The 26,086-nt window shown below is 35.8% G+C and overlaps 6 protein-coding genes and 1 long non-coding RNA gene across 11 annotated transcripts; 3 read left to right on the top strand and 4 right to left on the bottom strand.

The window, feature by feature from the left end:
• Window positions 1-1,502: 1,502 nt before the first annotated feature.
• LOC18101285 (uncharacterized) lies at window positions 1,503-7,881 on the top strand. 2 transcript variants are annotated; one of them, XM_024606152.2, is made up of 12 exons: window positions 1,503-1,590; window positions 2,245-2,480; window positions 2,716-2,920; window positions 3,376-3,466; window positions 3,591-3,736; window positions 4,181-4,424; window positions 5,296-5,400; window positions 5,526-5,708; window positions 5,978-6,182; window positions 6,551-7,043; window positions 7,449-7,528; window positions 7,654-7,881. In XM_024606152.2, the coding sequence occupies exons 2-12, from the start codon at window positions 2,249-2,251 to the stop codon at window positions 7,656-7,658; spliced, it is 1,989 nt and encodes a 662-aa protein (XP_024461920.2). In that variant the 5' UTR covers window positions 1,503-1,590; window positions 2,245-2,248; the 3' UTR covers window positions 7,659-7,881. The 2 variants fall into 2 exon arrangements, with proteins under 2 accessions (XP_024461920.2, XP_052311509.1); XM_052455549.1 differs by lacking the exon at window positions 1,503-1,590 and adding an exon at window positions 1,650-1,729.
• Window positions 7,882-9,288: 1,407 nt separating this feature from the next.
• On the bottom strand, window positions 9,289-10,185 carry LOC18101284 (cell wall / vacuolar inhibitor of fructosidase 2). The gene has a single exon (XM_006379377.3). The coding sequence runs from the start codon at window positions 9,902-9,904 to the stop codon at window positions 9,350-9,352; it is 555 nt and encodes a 184-aa protein (XP_006379439.1). The 5' UTR covers window positions 9,905-10,185; the 3' UTR covers window positions 9,289-9,349.
• A 1,895-nt stretch (window positions 10,186-12,080) lies between these two features.
• LOC7490873 (sucrose-phosphatase 2) lies at window positions 12,081-15,758 on the bottom strand. 3 transcript variants are annotated; one of them, XM_024607398.2, is made up of 9 exons: window positions 15,587-15,758; window positions 14,910-14,988; window positions 14,525-14,824; window positions 14,226-14,327; window positions 13,892-14,086; window positions 13,518-13,799; window positions 12,867-13,053; window positions 12,516-12,562; window positions 12,081-12,395 (listed from the first exon to the last, which is right to left on the bottom strand). In XM_024607398.2, exons 2-9 carry the CDS (start codon window positions 14,967-14,969, stop codon window positions 12,303-12,305), a joined length of 1,266 nt encoding a protein of 421 aa, XP_024463166.1. In that variant the 5' UTR covers window positions 14,970-14,988; window positions 15,587-15,758; the 3' UTR covers window positions 12,081-12,302. The 3 variants fall into 3 exon arrangements, with proteins under 3 accessions (XP_024463166.1, XP_002310970.1, XP_024463168.1); XM_002310934.4 differs by having other exon boundaries at window positions 14,910-14,985; window positions 15,587-15,757; XM_024607400.2 differs by lacking the exon at window positions 14,910-14,988 and having other exon boundaries at window positions 15,587-15,757.
• A 671-nt stretch (window positions 15,759-16,429) lies between these two features.
• Window positions 16,430-17,474, top strand: LOC7486865 (40S ribosomal protein S28-2). Its single transcript, XM_002311889.4, has 2 exons — window positions 16,430-16,573; window positions 17,069-17,474. The coding sequence occupies exon 2, from the start codon at window positions 17,070-17,072 to the stop codon at window positions 17,265-17,267; it is 198 nt and encodes a 65-aa protein (XP_002311925.1). The 5' UTR covers window positions 16,430-16,573; window position 17,069; the 3' UTR covers window positions 17,268-17,474.
• A 1,043-nt stretch (window positions 17,475-18,517) lies between these two features.
• Window positions 18,518-19,674, bottom strand: LOC7486864 (uncharacterized). Its single transcript, XM_002310933.4, has 2 exons — window positions 19,200-19,674; window positions 18,518-19,059 (listed from the first exon to the last, which is right to left on the bottom strand). The coding sequence occupies exons 1-2, from the start codon at window positions 19,521-19,523 to the stop codon at window positions 18,589-18,591; spliced, it is 795 nt and encodes a 264-aa protein (XP_002310969.2). The 5' UTR covers window positions 19,524-19,674; the 3' UTR covers window positions 18,518-18,588.
• On the top strand, window positions 19,579-21,213 carry LOC127905618 (uncharacterized). Its single transcript, XR_008059807.1, has 2 exons — window positions 19,579-19,718; window positions 20,542-21,213. It is a non-coding gene; the product is annotated as an uncharacterized LOC127905618 (long non-coding RNA).
• Window positions 21,214-22,657: 1,444 nt separating this feature from the next.
• Window positions 22,658-24,835, bottom strand: LOC7486862 (uncharacterized). 2 transcript variants are annotated; one of them, XM_024607401.2, is made up of 2 exons: window positions 24,283-24,835; window positions 22,658-23,323 (listed from the first exon to the last, which is right to left on the bottom strand). In XM_024607401.2, the coding sequence occupies exons 1-2, from the start codon at window positions 24,601-24,603 to the stop codon at window positions 22,853-22,855; spliced, it is 792 nt and encodes a 263-aa protein (XP_024463169.1). In that variant the 5' UTR covers window positions 24,604-24,835; the 3' UTR covers window positions 22,658-22,852. The 2 variants fall into 2 exon arrangements, with proteins under 2 accessions (XP_024463169.1, XP_002310967.3); XM_002310931.4 differs by lacking the exon at window positions 24,283-24,835 and adding an exon at window positions 23,537-24,209.
• Window positions 24,836-26,086: the final 1,251 nt, after the last annotated feature.

The raw sequence follows: 26,086 nt of genomic DNA, 5'->3' as shown, positions 1-26,086 counted from the left end.
CAAGATAATTCGGATTTGGGATTAATCACCACTCTCATTGGATCATCATCAAGATAATCATTAATTTTTTTAAAGTAGGGGTTAAACATTATATTTAATATTTTTTATTCTAGTTTTAACAATCAGAAATCTTTAGTTTTTGTCCATGATTCACAAAAGAAATTTCTAAGATTATTTATTACCTCAAAACATCATCGTTGTTTATCAATCACACGATCCAGCTTCCAGCACCAATCACAAGTCAAACAATCAAACGGTCGGGTTTGAGATAGCAACGTGGTCCCCGAATAACTGTCACACGATCTGGCTTCTTAATAGCGTTAAGAGCACACGCGCGCATCAGATTGCCACATCCCTGTCACGTCTGTCGAGAAAAAAAATCCAGCCCACCTCCACTATCACTTTTTGGGTAAACTACATTTCGATCCTCCAACTATAATATATGTTTCGATGAGGACTCCCCTCAGCCACAAGTTTCAATTGCACCACAACTTATGCAATATCAACCTTCCATCCAATACTAGTTTTTTTTTTTACTACTAAACTGTTCATTATTGATAATTTTTTCCTAGAAGCATCTCATAAAATAATTCTATCAAAGATAAAATTATTCGAAATTCTTTTATTTTGTTACGGTCAAGATTATTTTTTATCTGGAAATTTCATTAGAATTTTAACAATCATTTATCATATAAATGATAGATATTATGTGTCATTTAGATTTTTTATAAGCATCTATGCATTTAATTGGTAAAAATTAACACTAATTTTTTTTCAAGTTGAAATATAAGAAATGAGCATTTGAAAAAAAAAAAATGTAGTGAGAAGCTCTGCGTGTTTCGTTGAAAGTGTGGTTATAAAAAAAAAAAATACAAGAAATAAAAGATAATTTTAATGCAAGATATGTATCCTCTAAGTCTATTATTACATATAATTAAAGGATACAAATGAAAAAATAAATAAAACCTTATAAATATCTCTCCATAAAATTTCTTAAAAATATCCCATTTAGTATTAAAAAACTCAATTGGCGTGTTTAAAAGTGTTGTAGCGGTTGCTTTTTAAAGTGCTTTGCACTTGAAAATACATCAAAATAATATATATTTTTATTTTTAAAAAATAATTTTTAATATCAGCACATCAAAATAATCTGAAAACACAAAGAAAATATTAATTTCAAACAAAGAAAAAAATATAAAATTTTAAAATTTTTCCAAAAACATTTTTAAAATATAAAAACAAACCTAACCTAAAAGTTTTAATTAGTGTATCGTAGTAATATTTAAAAATTCGTCGGAATCCTTGAAACCGAACAAACACATTTCTCCGTCCAAAAATTCCAATCAAATTCACCATATCCCCATCCAAAAATCAAGGATTGATAATAGCAATTTTTAAATACTAAGCCCCAAAATGAAATAATTTGAAAGATTCAAGGTCCAAGTCGAACTTTACTCAAAGAATCAATAAGAAGAAACCGCCAGCACAGTTATATCGACAGCAAAACCCAGTAGTACACATTCCACACTCCACTCCCCCCCCTCTCTCTCTCTCTGTCTCTCGCTAACACTAAACAGACTCTCGTCTCAAGTAATCTCTCTCTCTCTCTCTCTCTCTCTCTCACACACACACACACACACACACACACACACACAGTGCGCTTATTTCATTTTTTCTTGCTTCCGTGTTTGGTTGCTGAGAAAATCAATGCAGCAAGAAAACAAAAACAGTAAAACGTTTGCGTTCTGCTTATTTTATTTCCTACGCTAGTTTTTTTTTTTCAAATGCTGGAAGTTGTTGCATTGGAAATGCTGCAGAGAGGTTCAACTGTTTGATTTTCTCTCGTTTTCCTTTCCATTTTCTCAGCATCCAAACGAAAAGCAAAACGAGATTCTGTTTATTTTTACTCTTCGAATAATTAGGATCATAGAAGCTAAGGTTTAAGTTTGCTCTTTTGCTTTGCTTGTTTGGTTGCTGAGAAAGTGCAGCAAAGAAAGAATAAGGAAAATTGTTGAATGTTTGTGCTCTGCATATCTTACACGCCACTTATTAAAAAAATAAAAAAAAATCCTGAATGTAGAAGGTTATTGGTTCGATTTTCGTACTGTTTCCTTTCCATTTTCTAAGCAACCAAACAGATCATAAATAAGCACTAATTTCTTTTGTTGTTTTGTAATAATGAGAAAGGATCGTAGAAACTTAGCTGAATTTTATTTCGTTTCGTTTCCTTTTTTTGTGGTGTAGGAAAATGGAGGCTATGGCTAGGATTTTGATGAAGATGATGGGGATAATGCTGTGGTTAATGGTGCTGATAGCAATGGCAGTAGGAGAGGATGTGAAATACAAAGATCCGAAGCAACCAGTAGCAGTTCGGATTAAGGACTTGATGAGTAGAATGACGCTTGAAGAAAAAATTGGTCAAATGGTTCAAATTGATAGGTTGACAGCCTCTCCGGATATTATGCAGACTTACTGCATTGGTAATATCTAAAACTCCCCAATATTGTTTGCTTTGCGTTAAATTTTGTCGGTGTGGTGCTAATGACAGTTTCTTTGAGAGCTATGATACTCACAAATTGTAGAGCTTGTGCCTGGAGATGTTGTGAACAAGTGTTGCGCTAGCATTGCTGGTTTTGTAAATTGTGCTGCTTTGTTGTTCCTGTTTGATGGGATAATGAGTTTATGATGGTATTGAACGGGAATGATTGTGTGCAGGTAGTGTTTTGAGTGGAGGTGGGAGCGCACCACTTCCCAATGCCAGTGCTGAGGATTGGGTTAATATGATAAATGGGTTTCAGCATGGGTCGTTGTCTAGCCGATTGGGGATTCCAATGATTTATGGCATTGATGCTGTTCATGGGCATAATAATGTCTTTAATGCCACAATCTTTCCTCACAATATTGGGCTTGGAGCTACCAGGCAAGTATAAATTTTAAGTTCCTTGTTTATTGATTCTCTCACAACAAGAACTTTGTGCTACAGAGTCATCGATTTCACAAACTGCCTGTAGGCTTTAGTTCAGATAATATATTTAGTGTATGCTTTATGTAAAAGAAGTCTTCCACTTTCTGTCTCTTTGCTTTGTAATTAGTGCTAATGAAAGTATACATGTTAAATTCAACATGCATAGGTCGACATATCATTTCCATTCTTGCAGAAGAGCGAAGTAATCTACAGTAAAACTTGTTGGTGGTCTCACACATTGGTTTCCATTAGTCTGGTTTAACTTAATAATCCTAAAGTCTTCTGATCTTTGGATCAATCAATTTTAATCTTTTTTTTACCGGGAAAGCACCCACACATTTATTATAGAATTTCATGCCGGCCCATTAATCTGTGTTGACTTTATATTTTATTGGACTTCTTACATATAGGGATCCTGACCTGGTGAAGAGGATTGGAAGTGCAACCGCTCTTGAAGTTAGAGCGACAGGAATTCCTTATGTCTTTGCTCCATGTATCGCAGTAAATAACTTACTTCACTATCAGTTCTTAAATCTTTTTGTAGATATTAAATACGTGAATCAAGCAGTGCCTTTCATGCACTTTTCATATTAATTTTGTATTTTTCATTACATCTGCTCCGAAGGTTTGCAAAGATCCAAGGTGGGGTCGGTGTTATGAAAGCTACAGCGAGGATCACAAAGTTGTGCAGGCTATGACTGAGATCATACCTGGTTTACAAGGCGACATTCCTGTTAATTCTCGGAAAGGAGTTCCATATGTTGGTGGGAAGTACGGACCTTCAGAAGTCTAAACATCCTTCATAAATAGGCCTTATCAATGTCCTTCAAGTCACCAGTTTTGCGACCTTCAGAAGTCTAAACATCTCTCATAAATAGGCCTTATCAACATCCTTCAAGTCACTAGTTTTGCTTCTTTTATACGTCTGATATCCAAAAGAATTAGCATATTCATGTCCTGGCTCTTAGTATTTAGTAACAGCAGCCACATAAATCAGTTCTCAGCACTAGTAGTGTTTAACTGGTGTTATTCTACAAGAATGAACCAGAGCACCTAAAAAAGAAGCCTATCCCCTCTTTTTTCTACCCCTTCTCTACTGTTGATCTACTTATAGCAACCTGCATTTTATGCTCAACTGTTCTAAACATGCATTTGATTTGTCTTTTTTTTTTCTCCTTCTGATTTTTTTTCCTTTTTCCTTTCCTGTTTTTGTAGGAAAAAGGTTGCAGCTTGTGCAAAGCACTTCGTGGGTGATGGTGGAACAACCAAGGGCATCAATGAGAACAATACAGTTATTGACAAGCATGGGCTACTGAGCATCCACATGCCTGCCTATTCAGATTCAATCATCAAAGGTGTTTCAACTATTATGGTTTCCTATTCCAGTTGGAATGGGGAAAAGATGCACGCAAATCGTGAGCTAATAACTGGCTTCCTCAAGAACACCCTCAAGTTTAAGGTCAGGTTCACATTTCAATTTTAATTTCAATGCTCAGCCAGCATCCACACTTACGAATTGTGGCAAAATTGTATTTTCTTGCAATAAACAAGGATTTGGACATAGGTTTTACAGCAATTCTTGGAACCTTCAGCTTCCAATACCTATCAAAGATTTTTACGCTGTACCATGGGCAAAACCTCAACTTTTGGCATTTGAGACGATTCTGCTAGGTGCATGGCCCAGCTCAATAAAAACATAATTCCACCCCTTTGTGTAGGTTGGCTTTGCCTGGAAGTCTCCTCCAGCAAACACCTCGCCATCAAGTCTTTGATTTTTTTTTAAAATAGTGGCATTGTTTTAGCCTCAATTATAAATGCACTTGCATGCTTAAGTATTGTTGTTCTGGCTTCATTCCAAATTAACCATTTCTAATTGTATTTTTTTTTTGTGCTGATGAATCGGCTTCATTTTCTTGCATGTTTTTCATTATTTAATCCATCTTATTTCTTCATTTTTTGCACTCATTCTTGAGTTAATTTTTTTCTTACTGCCCAACATCCTTTATGATCAAGGATGGTTAGCCATCATTTTAACTCCCTTAATAATAGTAGGGATATCATGATCAAGAGCATGCTACCAGCACTGTTTGTTCATTGATCTTTCTATGATGCCCTGGGCAATATGGAGAGCATCGCGCTTGATTCTTTCCAGATCATGAAAGTGACCTTTGGGATCCTTTTGGCAATAAGCTTAACATCACTGGTTTTTCCATGGTTAGCTGTTGCAGTTGATCTCATGCTCCATGTAGATTTGGTAATGTAACCATACATATGCAACGTGAAATTTGGTACCCAGGCTAACTGCTGTTGCTGTCTTGATCAACTTTCAGGGTTTTGTTATCTCAGATTGGCAGGGTATTGACAGGATCACTTCACCACCACGTGCAAATTACTCATACTCTGTCCAAGCTGCGATCCAAGCTGGCATCGACATGGTTAGCAGCCCATGTTATGGGCAATGTCATTTGAGATTGAATTCAAGTGAACTCTTCTCTGCCCTGCAGAGATGGCTGAGAGTGAATAATTCTGAAACTTGGATTTCTGGTTCTCTTTTTTTCAGGTCATGCTGCCTTTCAACCACACAGAGTTCATTGATGATCTTACTTATCTGGTCAAGACCAATGTCATCCCAGTGGATCGCATTGATGATGCTGTGGGGAGGATTTTGCTAGTGAAGTTCACCTTGGGTCTCTTTGAGAACCCTTTAGCTGATCTCAGTCTTGTTAATGAGCTTGGAAGCCAGGTCAGTAAAGCAAATCATTGCTCAGTATCTAGAGTCTGTATTTTCGAATTGGTCTTTTAATTTAGAAATTTGGCACCCAATGCTTCGCATGAGGTAAGATGTTCAAGAAAGCTCTCTTGCATTACCAGGTGACATGAATCTTCTTTTTTGATTAAATTATCTTACTTTCCTCCCAAATATATCTCCCCTGTCTGTTTACCTGGTTGATATGCTGAGCTTAGTTTTAAAATATGGTGCCATGAATGGTGAACATCCTTTTACTTATCCAGGCACATAGAGACTTGGCTAGGGAAGCTGTAAGGAAATCACTTGTGCTGCTGAAGAATGGAAAAAATGAAACTGATCCTTTACTTCCACTTCCCAGGAAGGTTTCTAAGATTCTAGTAGCTGGTACGCATGCTGATAATTTGGGCTATCAATGTGGTGGGTGGACTATTCAATGGCAAGGATTTAGCGGCAACGGATACACTAGGGGTATGCCTTGTTTAATATGCTGTTACAGACTGCATTATGAATCCCTCCCTTAAAAATATATGTATAACTGTCTTATTCTCACCTCCTTGGACATATTGAAAATTTCTTCACTTATTTATAACATAGATGACGCTTCTTTGGAATCATTTCTTTATTCTTTAGGTTCGAAAACTTTAATGATGGTTTGGCACATGTCAAACATCTAAACTAAGGTCCTAAGATATCCTTCTAAGAATTTAGGAAAAGTGCATATCTACAATGGTTTAGAGTATCATTTTTTGTGGTGATTTCTGATCCCAATTCATCCAATATCCTCTGTATGCCTTGTGATGAGAACAATAAATTTTATACTTCCCCTTTCATATTAGGAACCACCATCCTTGGTGCCATAAAATCTACTGTTGATCCAAGCACAGAAGTTGTGTTCCAAGAGAACCCTGATAGCAAGTTCATTAAGGATAATAATTTTGCTTATGCCATCATTGTTGTGGGTGAGGCTCCTTATGCCGAGACTGCAGGAGACAGCATGGACCTCACAATGATAGATCCAGGTCCCAGTGTCATCAGCAATGTTTGCGAGACAGTCAAGTGTGTTGTTGTTGTCATTTCTGGCAGACCTATTGTGATTGAGCCATACCTCTCCTCGATTGATGCCTTAGTGGCAGCATGGTTACCTGGCACGGAAGGGCAAGGCGTCGCTGATGCCCTTTTTGGAGACTATGGATTCACCGGAAAACTTCCAAGAACATGGTTCAAAAATGTGGACCAACTACCAATGAATGTCGGGGATCCCCATTATGATCCACTCTTCCCCTTTGACTTTGGTCTGAAGACCAAGTCGGCTCCAGACATTGTGCGAAGGTAAGTCTAGTTCAATAATTGTTTTGAAATTTTAATCTGTGTTTCAGTATTATTACGGAATTGCATCTTACAATATTTTTTATTATCTGGTAGCTTTTATTATCGAGCACAAAAAGAAGGAATTTGCAGGCTACTCTAACTTTCTTTTTTCTCATATCCCTTGGTACATGCAAGTCATTGGATGGAGAGTTGTTTACGCTGTACAAGGGATATAAATAGTTCAGTTGGCGTGTGGTGTTTTCCTTGAGTTTATAGAGTGCTTCCTGGCATTTTGGTTCCATTACACGTGAATTCAGAAATCGGTGCTATACCTATAGCATTCGTTGTTAATGGTTTTTGTTCAATGAAAGAACCTGTTTTTTTGTATGGATACCTATTAAAACCCACAATGCTGTTTGTCTGCAGGTCAACCTCAGCTGGAATTATTGGGAGGCCATATGCACTCTTTCTCATGGTTTCTGTAATTTTCAGTTTATGTTTCATAGGTATACTTTTCACCTGACCTACCACATGCAAGTTATTTTCTGAACGAGTCGATCTCTCTCATCAACCTTTATGATTTGCTTCCCAGGCTCCTTGATTAATGAAATCTTTTGCCAAATCATGATAGGTTAAACCCAACTTAGTGAGCGAGCTCTGGGCAGAGGAAGGAGGCTTCAAAGGTAACGAACATGATTTGTTTGACGTTAAATGCTCTGCTAGCATAGAGGGATCTTATTGACTTGTAGCAGCCTTTCCAATTCTTGTTCCAGAATTTCTACTTTTTTTTTTTTAATGTAAAGAAGAACATTGAAACCTTGATTAATTATTCGGAAATCTGCCGAAGTGCTTTCTATTCTCTGTATCTGTATCCTTATCCTGTGCGTTTTCAGCTCTTGTTAGTTGTCACAAAATCAATGGTTTATTATTGTCATTATTATTATCACGAACCAGTTAGATGGATACATTTGCATTTGATAATTTACTAGGGAGCCCAATACGATTGAAGATTACACTTCTCTAGGGGGCCCAATAGGAATTGAGTTACATTTTAGTATGAGCCCAATGGGAATGAGATTAGATTTTACTAGTGAGCCCTGCAGCAGTTTTCCTGGGCCTAGCGTCAATTGCGCAGAAATCAGCCCAATAACAACATGAAACCAGGGTGAGGGCTTTAAAAAATATAAAATACCCGAATTACATGTACCAGCTTTTAGGGATTTGGGTAACAAATTGTCAGGAAATGGGTAATTTGAGTAATTATCTAAAATCTTTTCGGTAGGTTTGGATAAAATATAAAAGAAATTCGGGTCATTTTGATCATTTGAATTTGGTCAAAAATATTTTTAAAACTAATGGGCTTGCAATTTCTCTGTCTTAATTTTGGTTAGTCATAAACTCTTTTAATCTAATTTTGACTAGTTAATTCCATTTTTTTTTTTAGAATTTGAGGTAAGAAAAAAATTAGGTTATCATCCGAGTCAGGTAAAAAAGATTTTTTTAAAAAATGTTTGGATTAGAATGATTATGTAAATTTAAAATTTTCATTGGAATTACCATCTCCCTTGAGCCCTAAATTCAAACCTCAAAAAAAAAAAAAAAAGTCATAAATCATATTTGTCAGCATATATGACCCAAATGGTTTGGCACCAAAGATCGATCAATTTCTCAAAAAAGAAAAAGAAAGGATTGATCAAAATTCAGAAAGTGGCAAATTAAGGATGCCCTTTAGCCTACCGAAATGGCTATTTTTCGGCCAAATCACCCAAATTTGTCAGCACATAGGACCACACGGCATGGCACCAAGGATGTATCAAGATTCAAGAAATTAAAGCTTTGACGTGCATTAGCCGATTCAAGAAATTAAAGCTTTGACGTGCATTAGCCAATTCAAGAATGCCCTTGGCTATTTTTTTTTTTCAAGTACCACATGCTAAAATCTTTTCGGATACTGTAGAACAATACATTGATGGTATTGAAATATATTTTTAGTTTTAATATTTATCTATTTTATTAATGAACCTACCCAGTAATCATTTTCAAATAATTATAGGGTTGCTTGCTATTTTCTTAATTATTTTTTCACTGGTGATTTTTTTGGCCCGTGTTACTTTAAAATAATAATAAAAAAATAGGACCAAAACAAGTTGCATTGCCCCCAATCTTCTTCCTCCATGGTCTTTCGAATCTACGACTTCCTTTTAATCATTGGATGTAGCCACCAATATAGATGCTAAATTATTGATGTGATCATAGAAACAAAAAAAGAACTAAAAGCTTTCTTTATGTACGTGGTTGCAAGGAGACATAATTGTATAAAATCATGATCACGAGGATCCAGTAAACAACTTAGCAATGATGGCACCGATTTCACAAAGACGTTTTAAATCACCATTCCTGCTCCCTAAAGGTGGTGAAGAGATTCCCTTGAAAGCATCCTGGCAATGATCAGAAGCTTCAGAAGCAATACCTGCCAACTCAGCCAACCCAAAAAAGGTCTCCGAGTTCAAGTCATTGTAGGCCTCTTCTAGTTTAGAAACCGCCCTGAGATAATCATGGCTGCATGTTTCGAGACGGTAATGGTAATCTTGACTAGAAGTATTCTTGAGTAGCTCTGCTATGTAGTAGTCTCTGATGTTGTTTGCATTGGTGTATGCTAATCCAAAGGAGATGAAGGCCAGTGTGTAGCTATCGGCATCTGGGGTACGTGAGTCGGAATAAAGAGCTTCGACACAGAGAGTGTAGTTTGATGTTTGGTTGCAGACCTTGTCTACTAGCTCGGTTGGCTTATCAGCGGCTGCTGGGGAAGCATGGACGAGGATGAAACAAACCAAGAAAGCAAGAAAGTGATAGGGGACAGAGAAGGAATGATATCTAGTCATTTCTTTCAGATCGATACTGTAAGAACTAATGTAAGATAGAAAGGCCAACTACTTGTGTTTTTAAAGAAAAGATTGTGAGATAAAGGAGAAAGAAACAATTGTGTAATGTCCTGAAATGCTTTACCATCCTTGAAATTACCAAAAATAGCTCAAACCCTCTTATATTCTACGTAAAAACATGGGGATATCTCATACAAATTTCTCATTGATGAAGTAACATAGGTATTAAAAGAACAGACTGCGTGTTGAGCATTGCAAGAACTACTGCGTATCTTTTTTACTACACTAATGAAACCCTAGAGTCTTCTGGGTAAAAAGATGAATATATGCAGGAAAAACCCAAGATTTGGGCTATCCCATACACTCTTGTAAAGCAAGGAATCTGGTGAGATGGACAGATACGATCACGTATTCGAAAAAAAAAACCTAAAGAATATTAATGGCTTATATTTAATTTTATTCCATGAACTTTTGCTGGGCAAGGAATCCAGTGAGCTGGACAGTTTTGACCACGTTTTCAAAACAAGAATAGCTTCTCCACCCAGAGAACAAGATCTTATATTTTATGACAGAGCCATTGCCATAGCTACAATTTTCTGAAAGAAGAGCGATATCCCCAAATACACAATTTGTTTAATTAATTTTGAGAGGTTATAACTTAATTAATTTTGAGAGGTTATAACTTAATTAATTTTGAAAGAAGAGCGATATCCCGGAGTTTTACAATTTTAAATTAAACAAAATCAGTTTCATTTAAAAATTAATATCTCTAGCTATAACTTTTATAAATAAACAAATTTCAAATCCCTTCATTTACTAGTTTTATTTCCAAGATAAAACTACCTAGATATTTTTAGTTTGAATATTTGATTAACAATTAACTATTTTCATGCATTTCTTCACCATTCAAGGCAATCATTTCGATTCAACTCTTTTTATCATCATCATGTACATAAGTATCTCAACAATAAATTTATTAATTTTTTTTAAGTATATTAAAAGAATAAAAACAAAATTTAACAAATAAAAAAGTTAAAGAAAAATGAAATTAAAAAAAATCTAATTTTATAAATCATATCAAATAAAATAAATAGCAATAAAATAAATTAAAACAAATTTGACAAATAATAAAATTTAAAAAGAATAAAATTGAAAAATAAATTCCAATTAAAAAAGAAAACTATATATATTTTTTGAAAGATTAGAAAGTATTTTCTAGATAAAAAAACAAAACAAGATCTTTTTATTGAGATTAATTTTTCCAGTTAAAGTATTTTCTACTTGACCAACTTTCCTTAAGGTTACGTGGGAGAAATTAGTTTTTAGAAAAGTGTTTTTCTATTAACAAAATGATTCCTTAATCAAACAAAAGAATGCAACTGTCGGAAACTATATCAATCAAATTCAAAACTGATGAGCAGGAGCGGACCTATGACATGCTTTGGTGGGAGCATAGCAGCCCCAGAGTTTTAAAATATTTTGATTTTAGTCCTTAGATTTTCAATTTTTTCATAAAAATTATGCATTCAACTATTTCAAAAATAAAATATTTGCTCTCTCTCATTAAAACTTTCTAGTTCCGCCCCTACTGACGAGCTTATCACATGGTACAATGGATAACGAAGCGAGGACAATTCCTGTAAATCATCGTCATTAAATTGGATAAGCCCTTTGCAATTTATTATTGAAAATCCCTCTAGAGATGCGCAACATTGTAGTCCTCTTGGTTGAACTCTTAAAATTTTAAATTCTCAGAAATCACTGAGAATTGAGATCAACTCAGGACAGTTCCATGTTTTTAATTCCCGCTAGAGCTGTGCAGCGTTTTACGCTTGGAATGGATGGATGGCAGCTTCTCACAATTCCATATCCTCAAAAAATGAAGAGATGTGAAGCAATGAGATTCACCAGGTAAATATCTTAGTTCATCACAATCAACGATTTCAAACCATGGAGCTCAGGTATCAAGTACGAGTAGTTTTCTCCACAAGTTACAAAGCTGGGCATTACAAGTTAATACTTACCTCGCAAATTAATATAACGTAAACCATAACTTTTTTCTAAATATTATTCTATTTATTTAGACTCGCAAGGACAAATAACGGGCCACGAAAAACGAGTGTCCTATAAATTTAAGCCATTTTCATCCTTGCTTCTCAAGAAAAAGAGGAGAAAATGATTTCAAAACAGACAATTCTATTACTTGTAATGACATTCTCAAACTATAATCTTATGACTTGTAGCGACATCAATATTTTGATAGTCTTAAACTCTGCAGTCTATAAACAGCTATATTTTTGTATGTCATCACGCAAACAAGGCCTATGAATGAAAAGCAAATGTCAATAAAGACCAATGTATTGGGTCAAAACAAACACTAACCCACCTTGTTTGAAATCTAGAATAACCAGGTTGTTTGATCTTTAGGTTCTGAACCTTCTAGCCATGTCTGATGCATGTGCATCCATGTGAAGCCATCAGGTACATTGGCCTGCCCAAAACCCACCACAGATTAATCACTGGTGTTAGGCATATATGGTGAAACCAGCAGGCAGATAATCAACATGGCAAATGATATTTAAATAGAGAGAGCGCTGGACTACAGTTCTACCTTTGAACTTAGCAAGACAGTGGTCAAACAGCCAAGCCGTTCCTCCCCTGAAATGTAATTTTGTCATGGTCATGTGTCAAAGCAAATAAAAGAAATGAGAATATAAATGAATCCAACATGATAAACCACAGGAAAATCAATTTGTACAGAGGCAAAAAAGATGTTTAGATAACCAAGTATTTATCTGACTATATTAAAACCGAAGGTCAAAAAGTTCCTTGTCTATCAATAAAAAGCAACTCCATCAAAACATCAGTGCCGATACAAATCGGGAAAAAAAAAGTACATGTAAATGAACCGTCAAAAAAGTACATGTAAATGAACCGTAGGATGACGGAAAATAAATCTCACCAAATGACTCCCATTTATAAAACTTCACAAGCCATGTGTCTGAACCAACTTGTGCTGAAGAAACTCGATCTACCCATATGCGATAATTGGTTCCTTGCTTGTCCCCATGCAACCTTGCCATTACATCTATGCAGTGGTTGACTGGTTGCTCAACTCCTGAAGGATGCACAAATGTACCCAATGGAAACTGGGGAGCAAAGGAAACTCAGTAAGCAGATGTCAGTATCGTTGAAGGATAAAATGAAAAGGCAGCTCCTACAAGGGAAAAACAAAAAGGAAAGGGCGAAGGCAGAAAAAGATGACACCACCAAACAAAAGTTCAAGCACTCACAAAATTCAGGTGACAAGACAAAACTTGCATTAGCATGCTCCAGATAGAATTTTTTAATCATGTAAACCGGGAATAAGTAATTTACCAATATTTAATCTCCTAAACTAATTGGGGAAAAAAATAAAAATAACTAAAAAACAATAATTCTCCCTAAAAGCCATAAAAGCTCCTGCATAAGTTCCCCACAACTTCTAATGCAGCTTCAACTCAAAGAATGTCCATAAATTTACTGAAACATTCTGCTTCTAATGAATGCCTAACAAAATGCAGATGTTACTTGAATTTCATTTTTAACGTAAAAGGAATCCTATTAAACTTACAAATATTAACTTTGGAGTTTGCATATTCTTGGCAACTTCTGCACGTCTCCATCTCTCATAGAACAAATAAAACTTCACAACTTCATGACCACTACTGAAAATTTCCACTTTGCATTTCTGAAAGTCTCTAATATCTCTTGGAGAAACATTTGGACCCAGACTAAAATTACCGATGGCTTGTATTATCCCAGCTGCACATCTCTCTGTTGCATGAATTATATTAGGATTGTTCCTTGCATTTTCTGCATGCCACCGCAGCAATTCCTCCTGTGCATTGCTGACCTTCATAATATAAATACAAATGTTACCATATGTCAGAGAAATGGAAAAGAATAACAGGAGTAGCAAATTACAAAGCTTATGAGGATACAAACCATCACACCATATACTTCAGGGACGCTGAATAGTTCAGCATCATTACCAGAGTCACCACAGACAAGAGTGTTAACTGGCATCTTCCCATCAACTTTAAATTTTTCAAGCAAATAAGCAAGAGCCTGTCCTTTGCCAGCACCTTTTGGTAATACATCCAAAGCCGTCTCATTACTGTATACCAGTTTAACATCTAACTGCCCAAGAAGAGATCAAAATTGAATGGTAAAAGGGACAGATTCATTCATATATATGAATCCAAATGCTTTTATAACTCATTGAGATGAAACTGCTCATATCAATATATTAAGAATCAGCGAACAAATGCAATCTTACCCCACGCTTCTCTAGACGTTCTGATAGAGACCTTATAACTTTCAAGGCTTTTATCTTCTCCACAAAAAAACTCACTTTATGAGGCCGTTGCTCTGTTTCAGACTGCAATGACCCATTGAAGTTCAGTATATTAGAACTCAAAATGCACAAAAGTCTGGTATCATCATAGTAATTAGTATATGATTTCAGCTCTTCTCCATGAAATAACAGTAATATTAAAATATCTGCTCTCTTGTAGTCGATTTCTAGACTCAAAATACCAGATATAATAATCAATGTCATTTGGCTAAACACCGTACCTGAGGAGTAAGTTCTGGAAACTGGGCTGTTTCCTCTGTGACTATTTCCCTGTTCCAATTTTTATTTAAATATTGTTCCCAGTCCTCATCTCTTATCATTGATTCACCATACATAATTTCAGTTCCAACAGACATTATGGCTATATCTGGGGTCAACAAAGGTTTCTCCTTCCTCAACTGTTTATAAATTGTGGGTGACCTTCCGGTGGAGAAAACTAGCAGAGAATCTTGACGGTAGTAGGCTTCCCACATAGCATTAAATCTAAGAAGGCCTAGGTTGTCAGGATCAAGATGATCCACCTGCATCAGAAGCCACTACGTACATGACTAAAATAACCACAGCATGACACTGAGCAATTTTACAAAAAGCAGCCAACTGTTCTACCATTGTAAAATCAAGATCTGACACTATTATGAGATGCGCAGAACCATCAAGCCGATCCATAATAGGTCTATCAACTCTGCTAATAAATAAAAAAAAAAACCAGCTTAAAAGATTAGCAAACTGAGAACTTCATATAATAACAAAAAAAAAAAACATTCTAGTCTAAGCACAAGCAAATTTATAAAGTTCCTCTATTTATATCCATTGAAGAATCTTGGGATCAAAACCACCATCAAGACCAAAATTAAAGTGTGATCATCATAAACAACTGTGATACGACAAAGATGAACCAAAATGATGATAATGCTAAAAGTAATACAATGCAGGCAACATATTTTCACCTAGTAATAAAACAAGTTTAAGTTAAAAAGCGGCAGCATTCCTATACAGTAGCAAAATCTATCACAAAGTAATGTTCTTTAAACAATTCACCAGTTGGGCACAAAGAACTATCCTGCTTCATCAAAATTAACCATCCCGCATACAAATTCATAATGTAAATCACTTCCAACAGTATCTTTAGCCTTAAGAAGGACATTCACCGAGCAAGAAAACATGGAAAGTCTGTTAAAGTAGAATGATTACCAACCCAGATAAACTCTCTTCATTATCTTTAAAATATCAATGAAAAATTCAAATAACAAGACATAACAGCTACATAGTTTACAAAACTTTACCTTCTTCTTCCTCTTCTTCTCTCAACAAATCAAGAACTGAAGTCGAGGTTGTCTCTTGGACATGTAGTGAAGTGACTGTCTTGTCTAACTTGTCTTTTTATCAAGCTAAGAAAAGACGCATCGTGTAGAAAGAAAGTGCCCCGCAAACGACGCAGCGGTTAATAAAAAATTTAGTCAATGAGGTTCGTCGACCTCAAACCACTTCCGGCTTCAATCTATCACGTAATAGAGAAAAGGATAAGTTGGTCCTTCACTTATCACGTAATTATCAATTAGGTCCTAAACGAAGGAAATTTCAATTGCGTTTTCAATCTATCAAATATTACACATACCTCATCTTTAAAATTTATGACATGAAAGGAATAATTTTTAGAAAAAACAGGTAATTTTGAAGATATTATTACTAGGTACTTAAGAGTATTTTCTCCACAAATACAATGAAGGGGCAGGTAGATGTTCTATCAACTATTACGTAATTATTGATTAGATACTAAATAAAAATAATAATTATATCTTTAATTTATCAAATAATACTGAAAACTCATCATTAAAACTTATAAGAAAAAATATTTTAAGAAAAATATATATTCATTTGAATATGCTCCCTATAACCATCATGGTAGGTCTCATTTTTTAAGATAGTAGAGTAACATTAATTTAAAATTAATAATAATTTTTTTATGACTTAAAATGGAAACATTTCCATAAGAGGGTTAATTGAGTAATGTCCTATTGACGGAGGACTCAATTGAGAATAGTTTGTTTTGTACATGTAATTGAGAATTAGGTAATAATTGGGGGATAACTATGTCCTTTTCTGAGAGTAATTTTAGATGACAATAATACCCTCAATCTCTAAATGTATAAAAACACCCGTATAACACCTGTCTTTCTAGGGTTTTTGTTTCTCTTATTGCAGTCAGGGTGAGAAGTGCGAACCTAGCAGCAGCCGCTTCCTCTCCCTTGGTTGATATCTAGCTCCTTCAGGTATTATTAGCCTTGTCTTCTTTGACATCTCTGTTGCTTCTTTTAGTAATGCATGTTTTAGCTCAGCTTGTAAAGTTTGGTCTTTTTAGTTTTCGTTCTTCATTGCTATGTTTAAAGTTCTGATCTCTAGTTTTTAATTCTTAGTTTCTTTAATGGGTTTGCTTTAGTTTAGCTAATGGATTAGAAATTCGGTGTTTTCTGATGGAACCCATTTTGGGATTTCATTGACTTGTTTGTTGAAGTAATGTATGCTAGTCTTTGGGTGTAAAGTTTGGTTTTTGTGGTTCTTGTTTGTACTCTGTTTTGTGCTTCAAGTTTAGAACTTTATCATCTGATTCTGGTGTTTGTCAAATGGGTCTTCTTTATTTTGTTTTCCTCAAGTGGGTTTGGCTTATTATTAGAAATTGGAGATCCGGTGTTTGCTATGTGAGCCACATTTATGATTTGATCGCATTAGAGTGAGACTGAGTTTACCTTGCTCTGTTTTTGTTGTAGTATGGATAGTCAAATTAAGCATGCAGTGGTGGTGAAAATTATGGGAAGGACTGGATCTCGTGGACAGGTCACTCAGGTTAGAGTCAAGTTTATTGATGACCAGAACCGTTTCATCATGAGGAACGTCAAGGGACCAGTCAGAGAAGGTGACATTCTTACCTTGCTTGAGTCTGAGAGAGAAGCTAGGAGACTCCGTTGATGGGCATCTTACTGCTTGTCCACAAGATTCTCATCCTGGTTTTGGTGGTAATCAATCAGGACTATTTTGTTATGTAGTAGCTAGTGAGTGCTAATGGGTTTTGTTTACGGTTGGATTATCAAGACTTGGATTCCAGATTTATGAACTACATGTAAGAATGCTTTGAATTTTTTAAAGTTTGGGTTGAACCCACGAGTCTTCTTTAAATTTTGTTTTCTGCAACTTTTAGTCTTTTGCTGTGTTTTAATGCAATGCTTATTAGCTAAGCAGCATAAAAGTCTTTTGCTGGTATTGGAGCTCAAGATGGGGTTTTCTTGGAGCAAATTTGTAGCTGGTTCTTTTCCCCCCACCTTCCTCGATATTTTTATGGACCTCCTTGTTTGCCATATAATCCAACTAACATCGCTATAAACTGGATTTGGCTTGTTTTGATGATGATTCAGAAATCTAGAATTGCCTGCGCTGCTATCACCTGACAGTGCATTTCCATGTGCACTCAACAGGTGTCCCATGTGTTATGTAGGTATTGTCAATTCACCATGGTTTGTACTTGTGCATTCTTAGATGCGTTTTTGGGGAAAATCGGTAATGGTGCTGAGATAATCCCTCTGCCAAGTGTGTGATTTCCTCGTCGATTTGGTACATAGTTCAAAACCTGCCTTTTTGGGAAGCCTAACTAGGCGGGGTTATTCCCAAATAAAGAGCACAAAAAACCTGGGAAGTTCTGAGATTGCCCTGTAGTTACGCCTTGTTGGTGTGGAAGGGACAGCAGGCATGAGGTTGCCAAGCAGCTGCACTCTATTAGCCCCATTTGGGATTGCCGGGCTATTTTATATATATATATATTATTTTTTTGTTTTTGGAATGTGTCAGTGCTAAATTAATTTTAAAAAATAAAAAAATATTATTTTAATATATTTTATTTTAATGAGAAGCATACTATCATTCTTGAACAATATATTATTTTAATATATTTTTAAATAAAAAATATTTTAAAAAATAACACTAACCCCAACAACTTTTAAGATTAATAGTTATCTCATTACTGTAGGAAATTTTCACCACCCAATGCAAACAAATAGCCAGATCCAATGACGAGGTTGTTAACTACCATTGCAATTTTTCACCAGCCAGGTTCTGCCATCTCCACGGTAAAAAGTCTACGTTGACGTTCCCATCACCATCAACGATGAAGATGACATTGATTTTCAATTGCTTCTCTTCCTTCCAAAACCAAAAAAACAATTACATTTATCATTATCACCACCATCAAATTATTTTATTTTTTTAAAAATTATGTGATTCCTTCATTCCAACAGATTTAAAATACAAAAGGAATGAGAGCCTTCACATCCCGGGGAAAATCTTTGAACTGTGAAAGGTACCATCTCCTCGTGGCATAACTCCTCCCCATCAGGTAAAGAGTTGATCCAATGAAGAAAGAAAAGGCATACAATGTTTGAGCTGTGAGAGAGATCCCCAAAATTCCAAGAATCTCAAACAGATAGTGAGGGCAAATCACTAGGTCAAACAAGCCACCCTTGGGAACCTTGTATTCTTTGTCATTCTTGCTTCTCAGTTTGGAAAGGAGACGATGGTGGTAGAAGTTACCGATGATTCCTATCAGAAACAACACAATCCCTGGATACTTCAAATCAACTGCTGGCTCTGGGAGTCCTTGTGTTAGGTGTTGAGCATAGATGACAAACACAGAGGATGTGAAATAACTAAGAGTGATTGGAGTCAGAGACTCAACATCCACCCCCCCGCTGTATCTGTGAATGAATAGCACCTGGTGGACAAAAACATTTTCTGGTTACTATATGGCTTGTATCCTTCTTTAATAGGCATCCAAATCGCCACATTCTTGCATGTTATCATATCATATTAGCTAGAGACAGGGAGGGAGGGAGGGAGGGAGGGATTAATTACCTCAAGTATTCTTTTGAAGAAATGGAAGGTTAGAGTGGATTTGACGAACAAAAACCTGAGATCCTCATTTGGGAAAAGCCCAAAGGAAACAGCACCAGTAAGAAATGATGGTGTGTAAGCAATAAGCATGCCTGTTCTACTAGAGACTTGAATCTGCTTTTTGTTGGACTTCTTTTCATCAATATTCAAGAATTTGGAGTACCGCAGGTTCTTTCCTCTAACCTCTGAGAGCCCAACTTTTCCTAATGACACGACACAGACCACAGACATTGCTTTAATAAGCAGAGGAGGTGGAAAGAAAAGCCTCAGCAACATGGATTCCATTTTTATTCACTTCTGTTTTCTCAGAAACTTTAAGCACTCCAGCTAATAGGTGGGATCATATGGGCTTGGTTTAAACAGAGAAATAGGTCAGTTTGATATGCTAGTGGAGAAGAAACGGACACGTTACAAGGAGTTTCTTGGAATCAAACGTTCGACAGTGTGGAACAGTGAAACATGTGGTTAACATTTAACAAGGTACTTGCTGGATTTTTTTGGCTTGAGTTTTATATAAGTTTTGGAAGGCCCATATTTTTCATTACAAAACAACTTAAATAGATATTAGGCAATAAATATTTATAAATTAGGGGAGTTTAAGTATCGATGTTTGGTTTTTCTACTATGCATTGCATTTTTCTTAGTCATATTTTATTTCTTAAATGTACAGAACTCAGAGTGAATCTTCAATCCAAGATTTTATTTTACTTTCCTTAACTTGAAATTGATTTGAAAATTTTCTACATGTAGAAGTGCATTCACAATTTCACATATTTGGACATGAAAATAAGATGTAAGAGGGAGGGATATCTTTAGTCTATAGTACATTTATTCCCAATCCCTTTGTAAGGTTTCTATGTAAATTCAATGAGAAAAATGTATGGAAATAATCCAAACAAATCCATAGATAATGTTTGATTTTATTTATTTATTTGTTCGAGAATAAGGATTAAAGTTATCCTTACATTAGTTAGTAGGGCTGAGTATTTTCAGTTTGGTCTGGTTTTGGACCAAAATAAACAACCAAACCAATTTTTTTTTTAGTTTTTGAACCGAACCGAAAACCGGTTCAAACTAATTAATTTCGGTTCGGTTTTTTTCCTTTCCAAACCGGTTCAAACCGAAATTATTCCGGTTGAGTTTTTTCTAGGCTTTTTATTAACCACATTTTTCAGCACTTTTATTTTTTATACTGAACTAAAGCATCTTCAGCACAAACACAACGCAAGGGATTGAATCCCCATTTAACCCCTCAAAAGGGTAGATCCTGATAAATCATAGCCTCTACTCTTTCTTGGTGTAGGTTCGGACAGCAAGAGTCAAGCCCAAGATCAGGAGTGGCACGAGTAGTTGCAGATCTTAATCAGAAACCCAGGCTTCTTGTCTTTAGGGTTTGTTCCTTCCAAACCTGGTGCTACGTAGAGGCGTTTCGTTGGGACTGTTGTTACATCTACCTCACCAATATTGTCATACTTTTCCATCATCTCTCTAGCATCATCGTTGTGACCCACATCTTCAAAATCGTTTGTTGCATCTTTCCCTGTAAAATAAATGAGAAAGAATCAGCAAAATTCAAGAAACCCAAAAGAATCCATTACCTGTCCTTTGGAGAAGAGGGAGAGACCCAAATTGACACAGGACTGAGAATGCATGGAGAAAAAGAAGACAGAGTTGAGAGATGAGAGACAAAGAGCATGGAAGATTGGAAAAGATGAAGACAGATTTGAGAGATGAGAGACAGAGACCATGTAAGATTTGAGAAATGAGAGACAGAGAGGGGGTGGCTGAGAATGCATTTAGATTTAGGGTTAGAAAAAACATACTATTTATACTTGTTTTTTTTAAGTACTGGCCTGGTTGAACCGGTTCGGTTTGGTTCGGTTTAATCGGTTTCAGACTTTAGAAACCGAAACCGAACCGATCCGAAACTTTTTTGTGAGTTTCTAATCGGTTAATTTAGTTTTTTTTTCGGTTCGGTTTTTTAGTTTTTTTTCCCGGTTTAATCGGTTATTCAGTTTTTTTACTCGTAACTGTTAGCTAGCATGTCAACTGAGATAAAAATCCGTTTTCAAAATGATATTAATAATACATCCCCAAATCGACCTGATGCTACGTGGACCTGATGCATATTGGTTTTTTTAAAATTTATTGCTCCTGTTTATCTGATTGCTATATAGTTTTTCCGAGTCATCTTTACTTGATTGGTGAAGAATCCTCCCAATTGGCTGAAAATGAAGCTATTTTAATAGCTTCAATATGCAAGGTCTTCTGTCTGGCTTGGTATGGTGACGCAAAGTGCTGAATGAGAGCCAAGAAAATCTAAAGAACTTGAGTGTTAGGCCGGCCACTTTAATAAATAATATAGCTTGCTCAGGCTTGGTCACCATCCTTATCTGAAGAGGCCTGAAAGTCGGATCTTTTCAAAGAGACCTTATCAAAGAATACTGAGCTTTTTCATAATAGGTTGAAGGTTTTGGAGATCGAGTCGTTGAATTTGGCTGCTAAACTTGAACTTCATGAATACATATAAAACAAGTTCATGATAGGCTCAGAGAACCCTCCAATACTTAAGTTAGCACTGGTGTAGGAAATGTAAGGTTAGAGTGGATTCGACGATCAAAAACCCGAGATCCTCATTTGGGAAAAGCCCAAAGGAAACAGCACCAGCAAGGAATGATAGCGTGTAAGCAATAAGCGTGCCAGTTCTACTGGAGACTTGAATCTGCTTTTTGTTGGGATTGTTTGCACCAACATTCAAGAATTTGGAGCGCTGCAGATGCTTTCCTCTAATCTCTGAGAGCCCGACATATCCTAACATCACGACACAAATTGGCATTGCTTTGATAAAGAAAGAAGATGGAAAGAAAAATCTCAGCAACATGGGCACCATGTTACTTCACTTTTCTTTCTCTGCAATTTTTGAGAAACTTTGGCTATTAGGTGTGTATGGATAGATTGCGTTTAAACTGATAATGGCTGAAAAAAACAATGTGAACTTGAGCAGGAGGTACGGCCTGTTATGCTAGTGAAGAAGAAATGGAGTCTGCGTCTGTTGGCTTTAAAGACTTCAACACCAATCAAAGATGTGGTTAACAAGGTACTTATTGAATGCTTTTGGCTTGTGTATGGTCCTCTGCCTGGATTGATATGGAGCCAGACGGAGTGATTTAATGAGCTTCATTAAAGATCAATTAAATCTTAAACTTCAAAAAGAAATGGGCCTTCTGCCATTCTTATCTCTTCCATTCCAGGTTTAAATCTCACTTTATGACACAACCACACTGTAGTAACGAATAGAAATCGTTAGGACTCGAACCTATTTCATTAAAAGAAGTTATCGAATACATAATCGTTGAACTATGTTTGTTTCTATGTTTCCACGACCAAATTTAATTAGGAAGCTTAATTACTGCATGAGATTGAGCAAGAAACAGGTGGTATATTGAGACATTACAATGGCCAATATTATGATTCACTTGTCAGAAGTGACATCATTTTGTTCTCTTTTCACAGAACACAACTTCCACAAGTGACATCCTTAGTTGACATAGATCACGAAGTCACAGTTCCAAAGTGAAAGCTGTTGACAACTCAAAATTCTATGTTTGACACATTCAAAAAACGTAAGGAATGATAGCTTTGACATCCTTGGGAAAATCATCAAATTTGGTAAGATACCATCTCCTAGTAGCATAACTCCTTCCCATCAAGTAGCATATTGTGCTTATGGTTGAGGCAAAAGTGTACAACGTTTGAGAGATGAAAGATATTCCCAAGAAAATTAAAATCTCAAAGAAGTAGTGGGGGCATGTAACCAGACCAAATAGACCACCCTTGGGAACCTTGTATCCGTTGTCATTCTTCGTTCTCAACGAGGAAAGGAGGTGGTGGTGGTAGAAGTTGCCAACAATTCCCACCAAAAATAACACAACGCCAGGATACTTCAAATCCACTGGTGGCTCAGGAAATCCTTGTGTTAGGCTTAGAGCATAAATTGTGATTGAGGTAGTTGTGAAATAACCAAGAGTGATAATAATCACAGTGTCAACAGCCATCCCGCCACTATATTTGTGAACAAATAGTACCTTCACATCATGGAAAAGAAAAACACAACGCTTAATTAAGCAGAAAATAACACAAACCATCCAGTGCTGTCATGGGAATTTCATAATCTGTAAAATAATATTAGCAATTCATCAAACTCATTATGTTTACATGATTATCAACACACATTTTGTTGTGCTAGTTCTAGTACAAGAGAGGATGAGAGCGAGGCAAAGTGCACAGGTGGCAAGTACCTCAAGGATTCGCTTGAAAAAATGCAAGGTTAGAGCTGGCTTGACCAACAATGACCTAAGGCCAACATTCGGAAGCTGCCAAAAGGATGCAATAGCATAAAGGAATGCTGGTGTGTAAACTATAAGCATGGCAATTCTGCTAGACAGTCTGATTTGCTTGCTTGTAGATTTGTGAACGTTCAAGTTAAAGAACTTAGAGTACTGAAAGTTCTTTCCTAAACCTTCAAATACCCCAGTAACTGAAAATAATAGAAAGGCCACAGACATTACTCTAACAAGCAAGCAAGTCACTGGAGGTGGAAAGGCAACTCTAGACAAAATGGACACCAAAATTGCCATAACCGATCTCTCTTTTACTCTCCGTCTCAAACTTTTGATGTTCTTAAGTGAAAGATCCTGTGCTTTTATATTTGTGAAAATTAGAGATGTGCATGACTGGGTTCTAGGCTCTAAGCACAAATATTGTCAGTCATGGCATTGCAACATCATTGCTGACAAAATGAGAATGACAAGTCAACTCCTTTCACGAACATTAGGAGAAAAGAACTGCACCATCAGGTACAAGAAGAATAAAAATGAAACCCAACTTGAACTGTTATTTGACATAAACATAATCGGATGCTTCTTTCTTTCTATTTCTTTAATCACTGACCAAAATAATTGAAGTGATGGATTAACTGATATTTAACATTTTGGAGAATCAATCTGATATTATACTCTCTGGAAAGAGACAAAGTGGTACCAACCTCAAGGATCCTCTTGAAGAAATGGATGGTTAGAGCTGACTTGACCAGTAAGAACCTGAGACCAACATTTGGAAACAGCCAAGAGAAAGCAACAGCTGAAAGAAAAGCTGGTATGTAAACCACAAGCATGCCATCTCTACCACAAACGGTATTGTTCTGCTTGCTTGTAGACTTCTCTACATTGAAGTTACTGAATTTTGAGTACTTAAAGTTCTTTCCCAAACCCTCAAATAACCCAATGACCGAAAATGATAGACTGGTCATGGACATTATTGTTATGAACAAAGGATTCGGTGTTGGAAAAATAACTCTAGACAACATTGGCACCAATTCCACGACCCCTCTGTCTCTGCCTCTCCCAGACTTTTGAGGTACTCAAATGAACGAGAGCTCTGTGAAGGGTAGAGGTGTGACGAATCTGTAAGAACTAGTGGATGATGTGGACTGCTTTGCGAGGCACTACCTGCCACAAGTATAGTGACAACATAAGGAGGGATGGTGATTAATCCAAAGTTAGCTCCAATGGCTTTCTACATTTTTGGCTGGTAGTTTGAGGAATATTTAGCCTCTTAGATCCTTTTCTCTTCCTCTCCTTGTTTTTAGTTTCTAACCACGGACCTGACCAATTAGCCCTACAACTCTTTTTTCAGGTGGCAAAGTAGTAGCTACTTGCCAAAAAAAACCCTAGCGAGAGTTCACTTGGGAAATAATTTGGCAATATTCTTGTTGCAGTAAAAACGTCTTTGTTGTTTTGAAAAACTTCTTTGCTGTTTTGAAACGCGACCTGGATCTGGATCTGGCAAGGCAATGAAAAATCTTAAATGCACCTTCAAAGGTTACTTATTGTAGTATATAAAACTAATTGACTATTACATGTATTAATAAATAAATAAATAAATAATTATTAATAATAAATAATGACAAAAAAAAATTACATGATGTGTCATGCTATTTGGCATGTTTATTTAATCACGTGTCAATATTATTTTTGAAAAAAAAATACAATTTGAAGCAAAAAAACTAACTTATTAACACAATTCATGTGCTTTTTATTTATCCAGCTCTGCATCGTATTGTAGTCTCTTGCATGGTCTAGGTTTTAACTCCAACCGTGTTGGAATTGGCTCAGTATGACTCATTTGACCAAGCTAATCCACACACAACTTAGTCGTCTTGTAAAAACTTAATTAGGCTATCAAAAAAATATAAGTTCATCATTGTTCTAACATTTACCTTACTTAATCAAGTGAAATTGTGAAATAGTTAATTGTCAAAGGATAAAATAAAACAAAAAATTAGGGATTGAAACAAAAAAAAACATCATATTGGATCGATTCTGGTTAACTCAGGTTCACCTATTAAATTCACAACCCAGGTCATTATATGAGCATAGTGAGTTAACGACAATTTGTCTCATTCATTTCTCTTCCCATCTTTTCTTCTTGGTTGGGCCTCCATTAGGCTCGAGTTGTATAAAATTTGGGACTAAATTGAAGAATCATCCAAGAATTTGGGACGATAATCAAGAAATTAAGAGTTATCAAAGAATTAGGAATCAAATAAATTTTTTTACAAATATATAGATAGTTTTATTGTTACAACTATAATTTGTAGCATAGTTTAATGATAAGGTTGATATAAAAATAATTTGGATATACAATTATTAGTGGTATATATAATATTTATCCTAATAAAACTCAATGTTTATATTGTGGAGCCGAAAAAATAAAGGAAAAAAATTTATGTCCCTAAACTTCCTTCACCTCATTCTCTACCGTAAGCAAGAAATTTATCTTTTTTTAGT

This window comes from Populus trichocarpa, chromosome 8, assembly GCF_000002775.5.
Source record: "Populus trichocarpa isolate Nisqually-1 chromosome 8, P.trichocarpa_v4.1, whole genome shotgun sequence".
Lineage (NCBI taxonomy): Eukaryota > Viridiplantae > Streptophyta > Magnoliopsida > Malpighiales > Salicaceae > Populus > Populus trichocarpa.
This window is presented reverse-complemented; position numbering and strand designations above follow the sequence as displayed.

Excerpts from the sequence above, each read along its gene's own strand:
- LOC18101285 (XM_024606152.2), top strand. The coding sequence starts at position 2,249 with ATGGAGGCTATGGCTAGGATTTTGATGAAGATGATGGGGATAATGCTG. Across the intron at positions 2,481-2,715 it reads TATGCAGACTTACTGCATTG|GTAGTGTTTTGAGTGGAGGT; the intron begins GTAATATCTAAA and ends GATTGTGTGCAG. Across the intron at positions 5,709-5,977 it reads TTAATGAGCTTGGAAGCCAG|GCACATAGAGACTTGGCTAG; the intron begins GTCAGTAAAGCA and ends TTACTTATCCAG.
- LOC18101284 (XM_006379377.3), bottom strand. The coding sequence starts at position 9,904 with ATGACTAGATATCATTCCTTCTCTGTCCCCTATCACTTTCTTGCTTTC.
- LOC7490873 (XM_024607398.2), bottom strand. The coding sequence starts at position 14,969 with ATGGATCGGCTTGATGGTTCTGCGCATCTCATAATAGTGTCAGATCTT. Across the intron at positions 14,087-14,225 it reads AACGTCTAGAGAAGCGTGGG|TTAGATGTTAAACTGGTATA; the intron begins GTAAGATTGCAT and ends CTTCTTGGGCAG. Across the intron at positions 13,054-13,517 it reads AAACTCCAAAGTTAATATTT|TTTCCATTGGGTACATTTGT; the intron begins GTAAGTTTAATA and ends TTTGCTCCCCAG.
- LOC7486865 (XM_002311889.4), top strand. The coding sequence starts at position 17,070 with ATGGATAGTCAAATTAAGCATGCAGTGGTGGTGAAAATTATGGGAAGG.
- LOC7486864 (XM_002310933.4), bottom strand. The coding sequence starts at position 19,523 with ATGGAATCCATGTTGCTGAGGCTTTTCTTTCCACCTCCTCTGCTTATT. Across the intron at positions 19,060-19,199 it reads TCTTCAAAAGAATACTTGAG|GTGCTATTCATTCACAGATA; the intron begins GTAATTAATCCC and ends TTTGTCCACCAG.
- LOC7486862 (XM_002310931.4), bottom strand. The coding sequence starts at position 23,875 with ATGGCAATTTTGGTGTCCATTTTGTCTAGAGTTGCCTTTCCACCTCCA. Across the intron at positions 23,324-23,536 it reads TTTTCAAGCGAATCCTTGAG|GTACTATTTGTTCACAAATA; the intron begins GTACTTGCCACC and ends CATGATGTGAAG.